At 41.2% G+C, this 20147-nt stretch overlaps 1 protein-coding gene across 1 annotated transcript in view; it reads left to right on the top strand.

Moving 5' to 3' along the window:
• MYO3B (myosin IIIB) overlaps positions 1-20147 on the top strand; it is a 357902-nt gene that overhangs the window by 128531 nt on the left and 209224 nt on the right. The window contains exons 9-12 of the mRNA XM_061608529.1: positions 9409-9505; positions 12188-12304; positions 13592-13696; positions 19870-19953. Coding sequence (XP_061464513.1) covers positions 9409-9505; positions 12188-12304; positions 13592-13696; positions 19870-19953 — 403 coding nt within the window. The remainder of the gene's footprint in view (positions 1-9408; positions 9506-12187; positions 12305-13591; positions 13697-19869; positions 19954-20147) is intronic.

Here is a 20147-nt window from a genome sequence, read left to right as displayed (position 1 = left end):
GTGGGCAGCTGTGAGCAAGAAAAGTGTCTGGGGCCATCAGGTCATAGGAAAGCATGCGGATGGGGGCTCCTCCTGATCCAGGAAAGCTAGGAATTCACTGTCCCTGCACATCTGCTGCTAACATCCAGTTGTCAGGGTTGAGGTCCTTCACCAACTTGGTGCCTCCTTGCTCCAGATTCACCCAGGCAGATCCAGGGCTGTAGCCATATGATGTATTTATTTATTTATTTGATTTTTTTTATCCTGCCCTTCCTCCCAGTAGGAGCCCAGGGTGGCAGTAGGAGTCCAGGGCAGGCTATCCACGGTGGATTGGGCAGCAACTGAGTTCTCAGTTTTGACAGAACAGAGAATGCAGGCCTTGGACTTGTAATAGATGAAGTCAATACGGGTCTCAATGGCCAGACGAGCCAGCGTGCCATGCTTCCTGCAGTCCGAATCCAATACATTATCCATCCTTGTCACATAAGGCACAGTAGTGGGTTGGTGGCAGCAGTCCTACCCATTCAACTGCATGATCTTGGCCTTGCCCCACCCCAGTCACATCTAGATAAGCAGCAGTAATGCCAGTGCCTGGAGGGAAGTTCTGCTGCACCACATGTGCCGCTACTGATGATGAGACAGTAAATTTGCATGCTAGCGTTAATGAAGCTGTATTCATTCATGCCATACAAACTGTTGATAGTATATGTTTCATCTGATGGGTGGATCATTCAGTACATAGTTTGTGAGAGTTCCACCTTGACTCTGGCACCTCCCCAAGTCAGTACCCTAGACAGTTGCCTAGATCACCAGCCTCTAAATCCTGTCTTGAAAGAGATTTGCCATAGAGATTGAAAGAGCCTGGTTTGCTCCCATTAAAGCCCTGTGTCACCACTCCTGGACATAGCACTGGTCACAGCACTGTAGTTACTGCATCTTTATTGGATAGAATTGCTTGCTTACCTACTTGAAGAGAGAGCAGAACCCCCCCTAGAGACATAACATGGAATAGACACAACAGCAGTCTTCATAGGCAGTTGAAGCCACACATTTGACAAACATGTATTTGAACCAGCCCTAGCCACCATGGCCAATATTCCAAGATGATGGGAGCTGTAGTCCAGCAACATCTGGAGGGCCACAAATCTCACATCCTTGCTCTAGATTCCACTGAATGAAGGCTGACCTTGAATGGAGGCAAACTAGGCTCTTCTATTTTTTACAGTTGTCCTCCTTCCAACTTAGTCATAGCCTTTCACAGCAATGATGTATATACAGTCATTCTTCAGGTTGTCATCTGGTAATCCCACCCATGCATGCATGTGTACCACAGGTCCATTTTCACAACAGGTATAGCCCTTTTCCAGGATCCATGATTGCACAGAAAGTTCTGCCCATGTTCAAGCAAATGAGGGTGAAATCCCCCTTCAGACCTTCTCATGAAATTCAAGAACAGAGAGAGCATCACTGATGTGGGTGGGAATATTGGAGGCATGGCCAGCATATTTGGCCTGTGCCTCCTATATAGGTAGAGATTTCCTCTTCAGACATAACAGGGCTAACAGGTGTTCTGGGTCATTCTTGCATCAGGATAGTATGGCCTCAGTAATCCATGCTCTAGTCATCTCCAACCTAGACCTCTGCTCCTTCTAGGAGAAAGGGTGGGATACAAATTTAATAAATAAATAAACAAATATGCTCTATTTGGGACTATCCTTGAAGATCATCCAGAAGCTGCAACTAGCGTAGAATATGGCTGCAGATTGGTTAGTGGGGCAGCTTGTTGGGTTCATGTGTCACCAATCCTGAAGGCACTACACTAGCTGCCCGGTTCAAGGTGTTAATATTAGGGTACAAACCCCTAAATGGATTGGGACTCAAATACCTAAAATGTTGCTTCCCCCAATATCAGCCATCTTGGACTTTATGATTAGCAGGGGAAGTCAATACCTGACTGGTATTGACTCACAACAGAGCCTTCTCCGTAGTGATTCCCCCTTTATGGAATGCCCTGCCTGATGAGGTGTGTTTTTCTTCTTCATTATTAACATTTAGATCAAATATAAGAACATTCCTTTCCTTAGGAATTTAATGGTTGATATTGAAATGCAGTGCCCTGGCTCTTAGATCTATATTCCTATAGGTTTCATAGATCTATGGGCCAGGGCATTGCATTTTAAGTTAAAATAGTGCCCAGCCACTGTGGATGGGTTGGGTGCCGAGCTTGGGTCCCATTCAAAAGTAGCACTGTGCTACCCACTGCTAAAACACTACCCAGGAAAGGAGAGTGGTAAATGGTTTTGCTGGTGCTTTCACAGCAGCAGTGGCAGAAGAAAAATTAAAAGTGTAGCTGCATTGGGTGTGGGTGGGTGTGTTTGTGGTTGTGTTGCCAGCCCTGAAGTGCGCTGCTGGCCCTGTGCCCATTGCTATTCTCTTTAACATGTTCTCAGTTATGATGTTTTATTTAATCTTTTCACACCACCCAAGATGCCACTATCTCACATGAGTGTCACTGTGATTCAGCAATAGTGAATCAGCTTGTACAAGTGACCGAAAGTTGAACTTTATCATTATTGTCTTCCATTTTGGCCCAACATGGCTACTCTGATGTTTGCTGAATTTGTTGGTTGCTTAGTCCTAGCAGGGCCCAGACTACAGGTTGAAAACTGATAAGGCCAGCAGACGAATTTGAAGCTAAATTGGTATTATGCTTCAATATTGTCCTCCTGAGAGCAGCACAAAAGTATAAGTGCAATTAAGATCTTGTTTCTCCTCATATTTGACTAAGAAGTTTGCTTAGCAGCAATTGTTTTTAGGGGTGTTTTTTTAAAAGTCTTCAATAATAAAACTGACATTTCCCACTGCCCAAGGGGAAAAACATAGTGGAGGTTTTATATTTATTCAGAAAAGTTGTTCATTTGCAAGCCAACTCAGCAATTAGAAATTACTTAGTATAAAAAGGCTGTAAATATAATGTACCAATGCAAACACAACTCTTGTAAACCATCCATTCACCAAGTTATGATTGCAAAGGCATCTTGAGAGTTATTCTCAGTGAGTATACTTCAGCTGTTGAATTTTTCCCCTGGAAACTTGACATATGTCTAAACATCTTCTGGAAACAATGTAAGACTTTTCTATTTCAACTGACCTGGCATAGGATGGTACAGGAAGGAGCAGAGTTTAAATATTTGTAACATTTTGCTTTCCTCCGTTCTGTTTGTTTTCATTGTACTATATCACCTGTCTGAGCCTGGTTTGAGGGGCAGACCAGAAATCCGATAAATAACTATGTGCATATTCCTATTTCCATAATAAATTGTGCAAGCAAAGCAATTGTTCTTCATTTAAAAAATATGTGTGGAGTATAGGGGTGTTCAGAAAAGGGCAACCAAAATGTTCAAGGGGATGGAGCAACTCCCATATGAAGAAAGGTTGCAAATGTGGGGCTTTTTAGTTTAGAGAAAAGGCAAGTAGTAGGAGATATGACAGAAGTATATCAAATGATGCATGATGTGGAGAAGAGGAGAGAGAAAAGTTTTTCTCCCTCTCACATAATATTAGAACTTGGGGATATCCAATGAAGCGGAATGTTGGCAGATTCAGGTGTTGTGTTGGGATTCAGGGAGAAGACAATAAATAGTCAGGCCTTTGAACACAACCTTACTTTATTGCAAGCTAACTAGACTGAATGAAAAGTTCCACTCAGTAGCTGGAACCTGGAAGAAAATGACAGGAGCCCAATCAGGCTGAAAAGCACTACTTAACCTACTGGCATACCCATCAACATCAGCACAGACAAGAGAAAGTACTTCGTCACACAGTTAAATGGTGGAATCTGCTGTTAGAGAAGGTTAGATGGCTTTAGTGGATTAGACAAATTCATGGAGGATGAGGATGTCTATAGCTACTAGCCACAGTGACTGTGTTTTACCTCCACTGTCGGAGGCAGTGTTCCTCTGAATACCAGAGTGGTAACGAGAGAGGAAGTTCTAGGCTTAATGGACAATATAAAAACTGAGAAATCACCGGGCCCAGATGGCATACACCCGAGAATTCTCAAAGAACTCAAAGGTGAAATTGCTGATCTGCTAACTAAAATATGTAACTTGTCCCTCGGGTCCTCCTCCGTGCCTGAGGACTGGAAAGTGGCAAATGTAACGCCAATATTCAAAAAGGGATCTAGAGGGGATCCCGGAAATTACAGGCCAGTTAGCTTAACTTCTGTCCCTGGAAAACTGGTAGAAAGTATTATTAAAGCTAGATTAACTAAGCACATAGAAGAACAAGCCTTGCTGAAGCAGAGCCAGCATGGCTTCTGCAAGGGAAAGTCCTGTCTCAGTAACCTATTAGAATTCTTTGAGAGTGTCAACAAGCATATAGATAGAGGTGATCCAGTGGACATAGTGTACTTAGACTTTCAAAAAGCGTTTGACAAGGTACCTCACCAAAGACTTCTGAGGAAGCTTAGCAATCATGGAATAAGAGGAGAGGTCCTCTTGTGGATAAGGAATTGGTTAAGAAGCAGAAAGCAGAGAGTAGGAATAAACGGACAGTTCTCCCAATGGAGGGCTGTAGAAAGTGGAGTCCCTCAAGGATCGGTATTGGGACCTGTACTTTTCAACTTGTTCATTAATGACCTAGAATTAGGAGTGAGCAGTGAAGTGGCCAAGTTTGCTGACGACACTAAATTGTTCAGGGTTGTTAAAACAAAAAGGGATTGCGAAGAGCTCCAAAAAGTTCTCTCCAAACTGAGTGAATGGGCGGAAAAATGGCAAATGCAATTCAATATAAACAAGTGTAAAATTATGCATATTGGAGCAAAAAATCTGAATTTCATATATACGCTCATGGGGTCTGAACTGGCGGTGACCGACCAGGAGAGATACCTCGGGGTTGTAGTGGACAGCACGATGAAAATGTCAACCCAGTGTGCGGCAGCTGTGAAAAAGGCAAATTCCATGCTAGCGATAATTAGGAAAGGTATTGAAAATGACTTCCCGGAAGATTGCTCCGCTTGTGGCTGCCTCTGAGATGAGCTCTGTCTCAGAGGAAGCTTTTTTCAGTTTAAAATCAGTCAAAAGGGAACTTTGACTGGTGTAAATGTTCTCCCAGGCAAGGGTGAACCGAATAGATTATCCACAGAAACTTCGTTGGGCTGTCGGTGGCTGGAATTGATCAGGAATTCCCTGGGAAAGGAAGGCATACCTAGCAGCCGAGGACGGAGTTAGGACTTCCAGCAAGCTGGGCTGAAAAAAAGCGAGACGTTTTTTCTTTTAAATGATCCACAACGGGCGAGCTTTCTTCTGTCTAATCTTATCATTTGGCTTAAATTATTACAGTAAAAGAGATTTGTTTGGGAATCAGCAATCGAGATACCTGGGTGAGTTACGCTTCTCTCTTTTATACAAGGAATTAAGGAGGAGGAAAGAAAATTTAAAAAGCTTATCTTATTTTTTATGGCAAAAAGCAGGCCTGAATTTGGAAACTATAAAGATTAAAACGGATGAGGGGCAACTTACCCGAAGAGAAAATCTGATTTAGATGATTATTTGATTGATATATGTCTGGGACTACTTTTTCTTGGACTACTTTCTTTAGATGAATCTGCTGTTCATGTATGTTACTAATTGTTCGGCGCTGTGAACCAAATTTGTTTTGCATTCTTGGACGTGCGGGAGATAAGAACTGTGCTGGCCAGATGTCAACAGGCCTGGAATATTAACTCCCTTATTGCTGGAAAGAGAAGCAAATTACTCTTTGCTTGGGAATTGTGGCTATATTGGAAATTTGAAGGGTTTTTTTTTCGGCTTTAAGAATGACAATCAAAGAAGTGGCAGAGACCCTGGATGTACCCCTGGAAGGGTTTTCCCCTCTGGATATGTTTCAGAAGATAATGGATGAGATTAAGATAACGAAACAAGAACTGGGACAGAGTAGACAAGAGATGGCAACTGAATTTGGTAAAGTGAAACAGGAGTTGAAAGAAATAAAGGATTATATGAGAAAAGAAGCAGATGGACAAGCAATAGAATATGAAAAAGAAATTAAAGGGAAGGAGCAAATTCTGGAGATTGGATCAGATATATCAAATGTGGAATTGGAAAAAGATCTGGACTTTATGGCAAAAATTGAAGGGAGGATGCAAGTCCTGGAGATTGGAACAGATATATCAAGTGTGGAACTGGAAAAATATTTGGAGTTTGTGGATCCTGGAGATAAAGATTACTGTTTGGAATTCGGCGTTGTCCTTGGAGAAATTGATGAAGATATCAGAGATAAAGCTATCAATGTTTCGATGGAATTTCTGGACTGGAATGATTTGATGGAACTTGAAATAGAGAAAATTTATAGAATTAATTCCAGATATGTGACAATGGAAAAACTCTCAAGAGATGTGCTAGTGCATTTCGTAAAAAAGAGGATTAGAGATATGACTTTACAACAATATTTCAGCAACACATTCAGAATTGATGGCAAGGAAATATTTGTGATGAAGGAAATTCCCATTAGACTCTTACTATATGACTATGACAGCAAGATTATTATGGGTGCAAGGATGGAAGTTGGAAGATGGAATTAATACTGATAATGGAAAAATGGCTATTGAAATTACTGGTCCTAGTAGACTTGATGAGATGGATTAATTGACATGTTTATTTGAAGAAAAATCGAGGGATATATTTCTCAAGGAGTGGAAACCTCTCTTTGACTTTTTGCGGAAAGAATAAAGTGATGTTAATGAGATTTGATGATTAATTAAGATAACTACTGGAGGAAAGTGATTTTGTAATATATTAAGAGACAGGTTTGTCATATATCATAGACCTATAACTGATCTGCGACAAATCGGAAGTCAACATTTTATTTTATTGTTTAATTTGTTTCTTTTTTGTTTTGTTTTGTTTGAAAATTTGAATAAAATTAATGATAAAAAAAAGGAAAGGTATTGAAAATAAAACAGCCGATATCATAATGCCGTTGTATAAATCTATGGTGCGGCCGCATTTGGAATACTGTGTACAGTTCTGGTCGCCTCATCTCAAAAAGGATATTATAGAGTTGGAAAAGGTTCAGAAGAGGGCAACCACAATGATCAAGGGGATGGAGCGACTCCCTTATGAGGAAAGGTTGCAGCATTTGGGGCTTTTTAGTTTAGAGAAAAGGTGGGTCAGAGGAGACATGATAGAAGTGTATAAAATTATGCATGGCATTGAGAAAGTGGATAGAGAAAAGTTCTTCTCCCTCTCTCATAATACTATAACTCATGGATATTCAAAGAAGCTGAATGTTGGAAGATTCAGGACAGACAAAATGAAGTACTTCTTTACTCAGCGCATAGTTAAACTATGGAATTTGCTCCCACAAGATGCAGTAATGGCCACCAGCTTGGATGGCTTTAAAAGAAGATTAGACAAATTCATGGAGGACAGGGCTATCAATGGCTACTAGCCGTGATGGCTGTGCTCTGCCACCCTTAGTCAGAGGCAGTATGCTTCTGAAAACCAGTTGCCGGAAGCCTCAGGAGGGGAGAGTGTTCTTGCACCTGCTTGCGGGCTTCCCCCAGGCACCTGGTTGGCCACTGTGAGAACAGGATGCTGGACTAGATGGGCCACTGGCCTGATCCATCAGGCTCTTCTTATGTTCTTATGTTCTTATGTCTCTGAAGTGCCAACAGGACAGAGAGAGGGATTGGTTGAAATTAGAAGGGACTGTAGGGCTGATGCTATAAGGCAGCTTCCTATGTTCCTTATTTTTGTTATTGTTGTTATTAATTAATTAAATGTCTATCCCGCCCTTCATCCCAGAGTCTCTTTTTAAGTCTCCACTTGAAAAAAGCTTGTTGAAAGAGGAAGGTCTTCAAGTAGGCTCTGAAAAGACAACAGAGACAATGCCATTTATGCTAATGACATGGGGGGAGGGCAACCTGGGAAAAAGTTTACTCTCTGATGCCACCAAGCTGCCTATTTCTATGAGCAAAGAGGCCTGTTGGCTGCTGAAATAGCCTCTCCTGTGCCTGATCTGGTCTAGCCTCTTACCTCAGATTGGCCCTAGGGCAGAGAAGTGGAGAATCAGGGCTCAGAAGTGCAACTCCCTCCAAATGCTCTACTACCACAATAATGAATGCTGAAGACGATAAATCATATACAGTGCTTAGGTTTATTTAAAGAGACTGACAATGAATTCTTATTCATTGTTTCCAAATCGCATGAAATATTAGTCCCCTCTATTCAGCACTGGTTTGGCCTCATCTTGAATACTGCGTCCAGTTCTGGTCTCTGCACTTCAAGAAGGATGCAGACAAACTGGAACACGTTCAGAGGATTGCAACAAGGATGATCAGGGGACTGGAAACAAAGCCCTAAAGGAGAGACTGAAAGAACTGGGCATGTTTAGCCTTGAGAAGAGAAGACTGAGGCGAGATATGATAGCACTCTTCAAGTACATGAAAAGTTGTCACACACAGGAGGGCCGGGATCTCTTCTTGATCGTCCCAGAGTGCTGGACACGGAAGCCAGATTTCAACTGAACATCAGGAAAAACATCCTAACTGTTAGAGCCGTATGACAATGGAACCAATTACCTAGAGAGGTAGTGGGCTGTCCATTACTGGAGGCATTCAAGAGGCAGCTGGACAGCCATCTGTCAGGAATGCTTTGATTTGGATTCCTGCATTGAGTAGGGGGTTGGACTCGATGGCCTTATAGGCCCCTTCCAACTCTACTATTCTATGATTCTATGATTTCTTGACTATAGTCTCCATTTTAGTTAATGACTGTGCTGAGGTATTGATAATCCTTGACACTTTCAACGTCCTCATTGTTGACTTTAAAGTTACATAAATCTTCTGTTGTCATTACTTTGGTTTTTTTGACATTCACCTGTAGTCCTGCTTTTGTGCTTTCCTCTTTAACTTTCATCAGCATTTGTTTGAAATCATTACTGGTTTCTGCTAGTAGTATGGTATTGTCTGCATATCTTAAATTATTGACATATCTCCCTCCAGTTTTTACACCTCCTTCATATTGGTCCAATCCTGCTTTCCATATGATATGTTCTGCATATAGATTAAACAAACAGGGTGATAAAATACACCCCTGTATTTTAAAATATAATATACCCAATAATAAACCCTTGTATTTTAAAATAAAATACACCCAATAAAGAATTTTAAATAAGAATATCTTTCAAACTCTCCTCCGAGACTTCATTGCATTTTGTATCTTTATATTATTATGACTGAGTTCAATACAAAATCTTTTGTATATTGTGGGTCTTTATTATTCTCACTGTATTTCTGCTTGGACCTTCATACATTGTAGATTTATTCTTAAGCAAGGCCAACCACAAGCTGATTTGTTATTGCCTATGGTCAGATGCCTGATTGAAAAGGGAGTTTTCTCACAGATACTCTTGACTCTCTTACAGGCATGAGCGAATTCACACTCAACGACCATATCGTGTTGATGCATCTGACAAATATTCTCCAGATGATGATCTGGTAAACCTTGAAGTCCTGGATGAGGTAAGGTATAAGTTAATGAATTCTCCGTACTCAGTGTGATCTTATTGCCTGCTCTTGCCTTCAAGGCATTCGTATTTCTAATAATATCACCATGCCACCAAGTTAATTGTTCATAGTTCTGGCATAACAAGAAATTGTGTCATATGATTATGATCTCCTATCATAGGTTCATTTATATTCTGAGCATTTAAATTGTTCTGTTATACAGGAGAACCAGATGATGGATGGCAGTAGGTTACGTTATTATTTGTGGTTGCTACAATGAGGAGCTTAGTTCTGAACATCAAGATTAAGCTGTGTGTATTTCAGAATTATTTTTCCATTGGGGGCTTAGGCATCAGAAGCATATAACATATAGCAACTTTAGTCAAACCATGCATATTATTTTCCACTTATATAAACTTGGTTATTCTAGCTCTGGTGATCTTTCACATATGTAAGGGAAATAGATGGCAATTTATAGGGCAGTGACACAGTGTAGTCTAACCCCCACTATTTGAACGAACAATTTCCTTCCTTTTTTCTCTTCCCTAAAATTTGTAATGTATCTTTCTCCACACCCCATGTTTCAGCTTCCTGCTGCCCATTTTTACCTTTTTCAGCCTCTTTACTATGTCTTCTGAAACTGAGCAGAGGCCATTGAGAAATGAGCCCACTCCTACTTTCATATTGCTTTGCCATTAGTTCTATTTCTTGGTCATGGTAGATTGTGACAGACAGAACCCATGAGCTGTCTTTTACTTGTGTGTTTGTTAGGCCCAGTGAAATGGCCAAGGAGTGTTTGTTCTACAGCACTGCCAAGGATGCCTAGTCATGATTTGCATGGGAGACCTCGAGGCAGGCAACTGAAAGTGTAGCATGTATAGGCAGCAGGGAAGAGCTGGATCCTTTTCCTGTTCCTGCTCGCACTTTTTGCCCCCCTCCCCACGGCTGTACCCTTGTGGGAGTTAGTTCCTCGGTTTGGATTAGTGGGAAAGAACTGCTGTTCAACATCCCAACTGCTTACAGTAAAGGATTGCTAGATTATTCATTTTGTTATTTAGTTACAGTATTACAATTTTTGTATACCACCTGTTTGCAGGCATCATGAGGCAAGTGTGCAGCTGTTTCATAAAATATAATACAATCAAAATCATTAAAATAGACTAAAATAAACACTCAGGCAGGCAGTAAAAATGTCCTTATTAAAATCCCATAATGGCTGGCATCAATAGCCAGCAAAAGTCATAGTAAACAAAAAAGTTTCCAGCATGCACTGAGATAGCATCTTTGCTGGTCCATGCCTTCTTTCTGGGGAGGATGCATTACAGAGAGTGGATGCCACTACAGAAAATACCTCCCTCTCAGTTGATGCCAGATGGAGATGACACAGCCAGGAAGTCCTCTGTCTACAGTCTTAGCAACCAGGCAGGGCAGTATGGGAGAAGGCATTCTCTCAGATAACCTGGCCCCAAATTGTCTACGGCCTCATAAGTTAATACCAAAACCTTAAACTTGACTTGGTAGCTAATTTGCAGCCAACATAGTTCCTTTAACAGTGGTATTACATGACTGCAGCCAGGCATATAACTAGCTATAGTTTCCAGACCAAAATTAAGGACAACCCCCTCTAGCGTGAATTACAGTAATCACTTCTCAGGTTACCAGTGCATGGGTCACTACAGCAAGGCTGTCCTTGTTCAGGAACGGCTAGATTCAGAAGCACTGCTGGACTATATGCCTGATCCTTCAGAGGGAGTGCAACCCCATCCCAAACAGGCAAAATACCTAACTCCCAGACCTGGGACCAACCAAAGGGCCTCTGTCTTGCTAGGATTCAGCATCAGTTTATTGGTACTCATCCAGCTCACCACTGTGCCTAGGCACTGATCCAGAACCTACATAGCCCTACCTGATTCACACGTAACAGAAACAGAGTTGGGTGTTATCATCATATACGTGTAATGTGGACCTGTATTTTCATAAGAGAGAAGTATTCATTCATCCTAACATAATAAAAGTTTGTGCAATGACTTTATTTTCAGAATTTGTGATCTTTTTATTACATTGAGGATAGGATTATATATCTAATAAAAATTGACACACAAGCATAACAGAAAATTAGATTTGTTAGCTTTGTCTAGTTTTACCATTTTATTAGGGACTCAATCCTGTCAAAGTTTACAACATTTTATGTGTAAATTGATTTCAATGGGCAATTGATTGAAATTAATGGCATGTAAAAGTGCTTCATTTTGGCTGTATTTGAATCTAAGATAAAACACCACAATTGTAAGCAAAATCATTGTACATTTTGTGTTTATAGGAAGCAGTTTAGCTTAACATTATGGGTATTGTGTGGAATTTTTACAAAAAATTAGAAAGTTAAATATATTTTTGTTGTCTCTTTCTATTCCCAGTGTATCCTTAGACATTACCGTATAGCTTATTTCTCTGATCCAAACAATAACTGAAACTTAATAGATAAGCTTATTGCTTTTAACGTGGCAGCAGTTACAGATTTATCTTGGGGAGAGATATGAGACTATGAAAACAATGGTTTGATATGGCAAAGTCAATATTTGACATAAATGACAAATAACATTTGAGATTTTTGCTTATTGCTTCATGCATTTGATGTACTTAAATGAGTTTCCTATCTGCAAAAATACTGCTTAACTGTAAAACTTGTAATATTTTCAGGAGACAATTATTCATCAGTTGCAGAAACGCTATGCAGACTTACAGATTTATACTTATGTTGGAGATATCTTAATAGCCTTAAACCCCTTCCAGAATCTCAGCATATATTCTCCACAGGTAAGAGAGAGCCTAGAATCTTCAGATTGCATCCAAGGTAGTGCTTTTGTGCCGGCATAAAGAACTTCCATTCATGGAAGGCGAGGCACCCAATTTTCATCAATCCCACCCCTATGACAACCATTTGTGCCTTATCCCATAATGTTCTAAAAGGTCTCCCAGGCCTCAAGAGCAGGTGGGAGGAGAGGGAACATGGGAGGCTACAGTGGAGAGGAGGGATCAGTGAAAATTGGCACCCCTTCTTGAACAAGCAGAAGTGATTTTTGCCATTGGATACCCAACCCATTGTTTTTGTAGATATTTGTTAATATTGGACAATCACATCATTTTATTGTTCTTATTAAAGAAAAACAAAACAAAAGGGGTTCTACCTAAGAATGCAGTTTTAAACAAAGAATATAAAGGGTTGTATTCAACTAAGACCTACTTAGAGTAGACTCATTGTAATTAATGAACCTAACCTAGGGTAGAGACACACTTACTGTTGTGCCTGTTTCAGTTCATCTCTACCTCTCTTTTTTGAAAACGGGCATACAAGGCTTGTCAAACTCTGCCTCTTTTTACTCTAAACCCTGGTTGGATCAGCTCGAGTGTTTGTTTTTTAATTCCTCTTCAGGCAGATTTTGCAGCTGATTGGTAAATCAGCCTGTTTGTCTTCCAGGTGGGGCCAATGGAAATGCTTTGCTGTTAGCTCAGGCAGAGACAGTGATCGGCCCAACACTTTACTGTGGGTGGTCCTTTTGAAGCAACTAGTGTGCCCACAACCTTACTCATGTCCATCAACTTCAGTGGGTCTGCTCTGACTAGGACTACCATTGCATACCATTCATGGCCCTGAAGATCAGCTGCACCTAGTACTTACCCTGCCATGCAGTCTGTTTGCCCCCAGGCCTTTTGTTTTAGTTATGCTGAGAAATGTTAAGAGTCACTGAAAAACAAAAGCATGGGAGACTATTGCTCAGTGGAACAGCATACGATTTGTTTACAGAAAGCCACAGGTTCAATCTCTGCCTTCTCCACTTAGAAAGGAATCAGATGATGGGGAAAAGGCCCCTGCCTGAGAAACTGGAGAGCTACTCGTTGCCAGAATAGACAATACTGGGCTAGATGGACGAATCATCTGACCTTAAATAAGGCAGATTCCAATGATCCTATGAAAATATAACCAGGAGTTGAGGAGAGGGAAGTGTCGGTCCTTTTAATTTTTAACTGGGGTGGTGATGGTGGCAAAACTCTGAATGACATGGTACACATGCTGTGCTTTGACATTTATCTTTTCCCATTTAGTTTTCCAAGCTTTACCATGGTGTGAAGCGTTCCTCAAACCCACCCCACATATTTGCCTCTGCAGATGCTGCTTATCAAGGCATGATAACTTTTAACAAAGACCAGGTAAGGAAAACACATTTTAAATGCCTTGTACTTTTCAAAATACTGATCTTTGTCTACACAATACAGGAGTATGCTGAACATTGATTTTAGATTTGTCAAACATCCTCTGTGGAGCTTTTTGAGACTTTGCACAACTAAAATCCAATCCTGAAGATCTTAGTGCTACATTAAACACTAGGGCTTTTAGGTGTATACCTAAGTTTGAATGTGACAAATGCATGATTGAAAACACACATCATATTGGCTCTCTCATCTCTCCTGGTCGGCTGCAGCTTCCTATTATGCATCTGGTAGTGGATGGTGTAGTGAGGTGGAGACGCTTACCTGACCTCCTGGCAGCTGACTTGCTGCTGCTTACCAGGAGGGGGGAGAGGGAGGTAGTGCAGTGCACATGTACCAGAAGGAGCAGTGGATTTGCCCCTCCTGGTAAGCAGCAGCAACTCACCTGCCAGGAGGTAAGCTAAGCACCTCTGGCCCACTATGCTGTCTGTTACTGACTCACTGGCAAATCTGCATTCACTGCAGTGCAATGTGTGGAACAGCCTTAAAAACACTGCAGACACATGTTTAAGAGGCAGTGGGATAGCTGATAAAAGTAGGCAATTGTTCTAGATTCTTTTTTCCCTTTCACTTCCACAACTTATTCACTGTTTTGATGCATATAAGAACATAAGAACATAAGAACATAAGAAGAGCCTGCTTCATGTGGCAAAATATGCAAAGGAAGAGTCACCTGTGACACAACAATTTCCTTGCAAGGATCCTCGCAAATTGCCTCCTGCTGATCTCAGAGGATGTCCTCCCCGAATCTCAAAATGGTTTCCGCCCTTCCAGGGGGACAGTGGACATGATCTTCACTGCATGACAGCTTAAAGAAAAATGTCAGGAGCAGAATCTACCTTTATATATGGCGTTTATTGATCTGACTAAGGCCTTTGACACTGTGAATCGAACCGCTCTCTGGACCATCCTTCTGAAAACTGGATGCCCTGATAAATTTGTGAATATTTTGCGACTCCTTCATGACAACATGACAGCAACAATTTTGGACAACAATGGCTTTCAGAGCGATCCATTCAGAGTTGGATCAGGCGTAAAACAGGGATGCGTCATTGCTCCGACCTTATTTGCTGTCTTCATTGCTATGATTCTACACCTTATTGAGGGGAAATTTCCTACTGGTGTGGAAATCATATATCGAACAGATGGAAAGCTTTTTAATCTCAGTAGGCTGAAAGCAAAAAGTAAGGTAATGTCAACCTCTGTCGTAGAACTTCAATATGCCGATGATAATGTAGTCTCTGCACATTCAGAGAAAGATCTTCAAACTATCCTAAATGTCTTTGCAGAAGCATATGGAAAGCTTGGCCTCTCACTTAATATTAAAAAAAACAAAGTGCTTCATCAACAGGCGCGAACTAGTCCCTCTGTAGCACCATCGATCCAGCTTAATGGTGTGACGCTGGAGAACGTTGATCACTTTCCCTATCTTGGCAGCCATCTCTCTGTAAAAGCTGACATCAATGCTGAAATTCAACATCGTCTGAGCTCTGCGAGTGCTGCATTCTCCCAAATGAAGCATAGAGTGTTCGAGGATTGGGATATTTGCAGGGAGACCAAAATGCTTATTTACAAAGCCATTGTACTACCGACCTTACTGTAGCCACTCCCAACTTCTTGAAAGATTCCACCAATGCTGCCTCCGGAAAATTCTGCAAATTACTTGGGAAGACAGACTAATGTTAGAGTTTTAGAAGAAGCAAAGACTACCAGTGTCGAAACAATGATCCTTCAACATCAACTTCGCTGGACCAGCCATGTTGTTCGAATGCCTAATTACCATCTTCCAAAGCAGCTACTTTACTCCCAACTTAAGGATGGAAAATGGAACATTGGTGGACAGCAAAAGAGGTTTAAAGAAGTTCTTAAAGCAAATCTAAAAAAATGTAACATGAACATCGACAACTGGGAAGTCTTGGCCCATGAACATCCCAAATGGAGGTCGGCTATTATCAAAGGTTTTGTGGACTTTGAAGAAGCATGAATACAGGGCAAATGGGACAAATGAGCTAAGCGGAAGGCACGTCAAACAAATCCTTATTGCGACTATCTTTCATCTGGAAACTTATGTCCTCACTGTGGGAGGCCGTGTGGATCCAGAATTGGCCTCCACAGTCACTTACGGACCCACCATTAAAGACCTTATCTTGGAAGACAATCTTACTTGGCCACGAGCGATCGCCAATGAAAGACAATAGTTTTCAGAGAGTGAAAGAGCTGGCAGTGCTTACAGTATACAAGCTCATTTTTTCCTGACTTACTATACTCTTTGTTCAAACTGTTTCTGCAGATTCTTGATGTCCTTCAAACAGTACTGAGTAAAACCAAAACTAACTCCCAGCAGTGCAACCATGTGCACATGCAATATATGAATGCAACGTTTTGGTGTAGCTATGCAATGAAGATCACTCCCTTCTTTACACCACTCCCTTCTCCACACCTGGAATCATTCAGAATCTTAAATATTATCCATATAAGCATACTATAGCCCTTTCAAGAGAAAGAGAAAAGGCTTACTGTTCCTTTTAAGTGAAATTGACTACATCAATTGCCATCTGGTCTAGTAAATTTAACCACTCAGTTTACTTGTATGAAACAAGGAGAAGCAGCTGTAATTAGAAAAATGGAACACACAAGCTTTTTCCATCAAAACATCCAATATTCCACATCATCACTCCATCACACTTACAGTTTTTGAAGCTAGTAATATTGAACAAGGGCTAGTGCAGTGTAGCAGTGAGAGATAAGTCACTGCTGCTGCCCCTGCACTTGCAGTGCACTAGTGAATGCCCCCATCTCTGCCACAGCTTGTAAGAGGTAAATAGATGGATAGAGATAGAGAGATGTAATTTGCTGTTACATTTATTGTAACAAGAAGGTATAACACATGGGACAAGTGAGGTTGGACTGATGCTGGGCTGGAACAGAGGGGCTGACTGAGGTGGATGAAAAAAGCTACAGTTTCCAGAGTTCTTTAGGGAAAGGGAATGACTAATTAATTAACCCAGTTTAAGTCTGTGTTGTAGACAGGCCCCTATTCTGGCTGAGGATTTCAATCACCAGGGCATGTAGTAATTGATGTTCATGCTATCAAGGGAAGCAATTTATGTCTGCTTTTAGGTCAGGTGTTCATTGCTGGAACTGGGGACAAGACTAGGAAGTGCCAGACTCTGTGGCTGTAAGTCAAAGAAAATAAGAGACATTAACTCTGTGATCACTCATTTTTGATAAAAACACAATTGGGATACTTCTAATATAACTGTAATGAGTACACAAATTCAATTATATGGCAATGATTTTAATGAAAATGGAATTGAGTGCTGCCAAAAGAGGAGTCTTTATATTCCAAATATTGCAATCTTGCACAACTTTTTCACATGAACTATGGCACATAGAGATGATTGCTGGCTGTAACAAAAGGCAGTACTTTTAATTTGTAGTTTCCTCCCTGGCATGGTTTGCCGCATGATTGTACAGTAATCCTGAGTCAGTATATTTTTCAATATACATTTTAAAGAAACCCCAGAAAATAAATACAGGGATATGGTGTTTTAGAAATAGTGAGCCCAGTTTGAAACCCAGTAGGTGGTATATGAGGATTCCAGAATGTATTAGTCATGGTGATTATTTAGTAGGACCAAGGCCACACCTGCACATTACATTTAAAGCAGTATCATAGCACTTTAAACAGTCATGGATTCCCCCAAAGAATCCTAGGAACTATAGTTTGTTAAGGGTGCCGACAGTTGTTAGGAGACCCCTATTCCACTCACAGAGCTACAATGCTCAGAGTAATTTAACAATAAATTCCTCTTCCCAGGGAGCTGTGGAAATGGTAGCTCTGAGAGGGGAATATGAGTCTCCTATCAGCTCTCATCACCCTTAACAAGCTACGGTTCCCAGGTTTCTTTGGGGGGAAGCCATGACTGCTTAAAGTGTTATAATACTGCTTTACATGTATGGTGCAGATGGGCTCAATGTTTTCAAAAGCAGCACAGCCAAAGAATGGCAATGATGGCTGTTCTTCCAAGACCCTCCGGGAGGGCCAAATGAGATGATACAGTAAATATACGGCTGCTGCCAAAGACAACAACCATACACCCATCCTCCACCCACCTACCATAATACCAAGTAGAACTTACTTATTTGGTTTATATTGCACTCTTCTACAGGTTCCCATGACTTCTTACAAAAAGTTTAAAATTTCAAAAAAGTCACAATTAAAAAACCATAAAAACACCAAAGTATGAAAGAGCAGCATAACATCACATGTTGTGTGGTGCAATGGCTAAAGCAGGAGTAGCCAACGTGGTGCCATCCAGATGTTCTTGGACTAGGGTTGATGGGAATTGCAATGCAAGAACAACAGAAGGGCATCACGTTGTCTTCCCCTGGGTTAGAGTGTCAGACTAGGAGGCCTGAGGTGAAATCCCTTCTCGGCCACAAAGTTCATTCAGGGCAGTCTCTCAGCCTAACCTACCTGACAGCTTGTTGTGAGGAAAAGAACCATGCATACTATATTAAACACCTTGGAGGAAAAGCGAGATATAAATGAAATGAACAAATAAACAAATGTCCCAGTCTTCATGCCACATCAGTGGCTACTGCCAGAAGGGTCTCATGATGTCAGTGGGTAAGTGCTAATGGGTATTTCAGATGGAGACAGGTAAGCTAAATGCATACCTGCTATTTACAGCAGCAGCTATAGGTTTCATATATTATCCGGTTTGATCCTTAAACTTTCATGTATCTAATGGAAGCTATCTCCCCTTGACCCAGGGCCACTTGGCTGAAGTTGCAACTCAAAAGCCAGCAGAGGGGATAAGCTGTATTAATATGGTACTCCACAGCAGCTATCTAACAAAGGCTGATTCCAGGGCAGCCAGGGGCAATCTGATCCCAGTGCTGTTGACTCCAGTATCTTCACACAGCAACCCTTAATCCTTATCAATTAGGTGCCATTCATTTGAATGGGATGACCGGCAACAGAGTATCATGTTTGTTTGGCTCACCTGCATGCCACTTCTTGACCTGGAATCAGTAATGTAGTGGCAAATTCAGAAGTGCAGGATCCCTTCAAGAATGCCCCCTTCCATCCTTTCTTTTTTGCTGCGGGGTTGAGAATGAGATCCTTGTTAACGCCTTCTCCCACAACAACAGAGCTCCCTAAGAGCCAATCAGCATGAAAGGGGAGAATGTTAGCTACTCTTCTCAGTGGCTGACTCACGTCCTTTCACTCTGATTGTCTCCAATCAGCAGGAAAGGACACAGGAGCATGGTGGAAGACTCTTCTCAGTGGCTAACACACTCTCCTTTCATACTGATTGGCTCATAGGATGCTGAAGACATAGGGGCCCTTCTGGAACACGGCTCCCAAAAATTAAGGGATCTAAGAACCCTTGAGACACTGGATAACTACATGCCTGCCTGGAATGGCCAGATGTAGATCTTGAAAGATTTCAGTGAAGATTACAAAGCACCTCTAGGGGTACATTTTACAGAAAAAGTCAAGGGGCTTCTCTAGACAAGCCTGCCCCAACCTTTTGCCCTCCAGATGTTTTGAACTACAAATCCCATCAGGTCCAGCCAGCAATGCCAATGGTCATGGATGATGAAAGTTGTAGGGCTAAGCATGAGATGGCACCAGCTTAGGGAAGGCTATACTAGATTGAAATACAGAAAGACCATGCAGTTATGTTGAGAGAGAGTGGTAGCTCATCATCCTTCTAATGTTCCCAATCCTGATATTGCACATATTAACCCCACATTGATTACATTTATGTTGGTTGGGTAATATGATGCTGTATAGGATGTGGAGACAGATATATTTTGTATCTTATACATTTTAAAACTGGCTATACTTCTGGTTGTTCCCACTGATTTTATTGTTATTTAACCCATGAATATTATTGTAAATAATATTCACAATATGAAAGCTTCTTGCTTAAGCAATGTTTTTATATCAACAAAGGTGTGTGTGATTTGTTGACCTTTACAAAGGCAGTCAGATTTAAGATGTTTTGTTGTCTTAATGGTCTATTAAGGTGCATCTCTATGAAGAATATCCACTTGATTTGTAAGCTATGCATATTCATCTCTGTTTTGTGTGTCAGTGCATTATCATCAGCGGAGAAAGCGGTGCTGGGAAGACTGAAAGTGCCCACCTCATTGTGCAGCATTTGACTTTCTTGGGAAAGGTATCTGTTGACTGCCATGTAGCATAAATGTCCGACAACAGTGTAACGCATCAGCTGTGTTTGCACACAGTGCTAAATCCTCCCTGCCCCATCTCCTCCTCTAGTGTGGCTGCAAGGAGAAGACTGGAAAAGTCTGCTTCTGTTTTCAGTTAACCACAGTTTAGCATTATGCCTCAACCACAGTTTGAAGTTGA

This window comes from Rhineura floridana, chromosome 2 (assembly GCF_030035675.1).
Source record: "Rhineura floridana isolate rRhiFlo1 chromosome 2, rRhiFlo1.hap2, whole genome shotgun sequence".
Taxonomy (NCBI): Eukaryota; Metazoa; Chordata; class Lepidosauria; order Squamata; family Rhineuridae; genus Rhineura; species Rhineura floridana.
The sequence above is the reverse complement of the archived record's forward strand: the minus strand, read 5'-3'. Positions and strand labels throughout refer to the sequence as shown.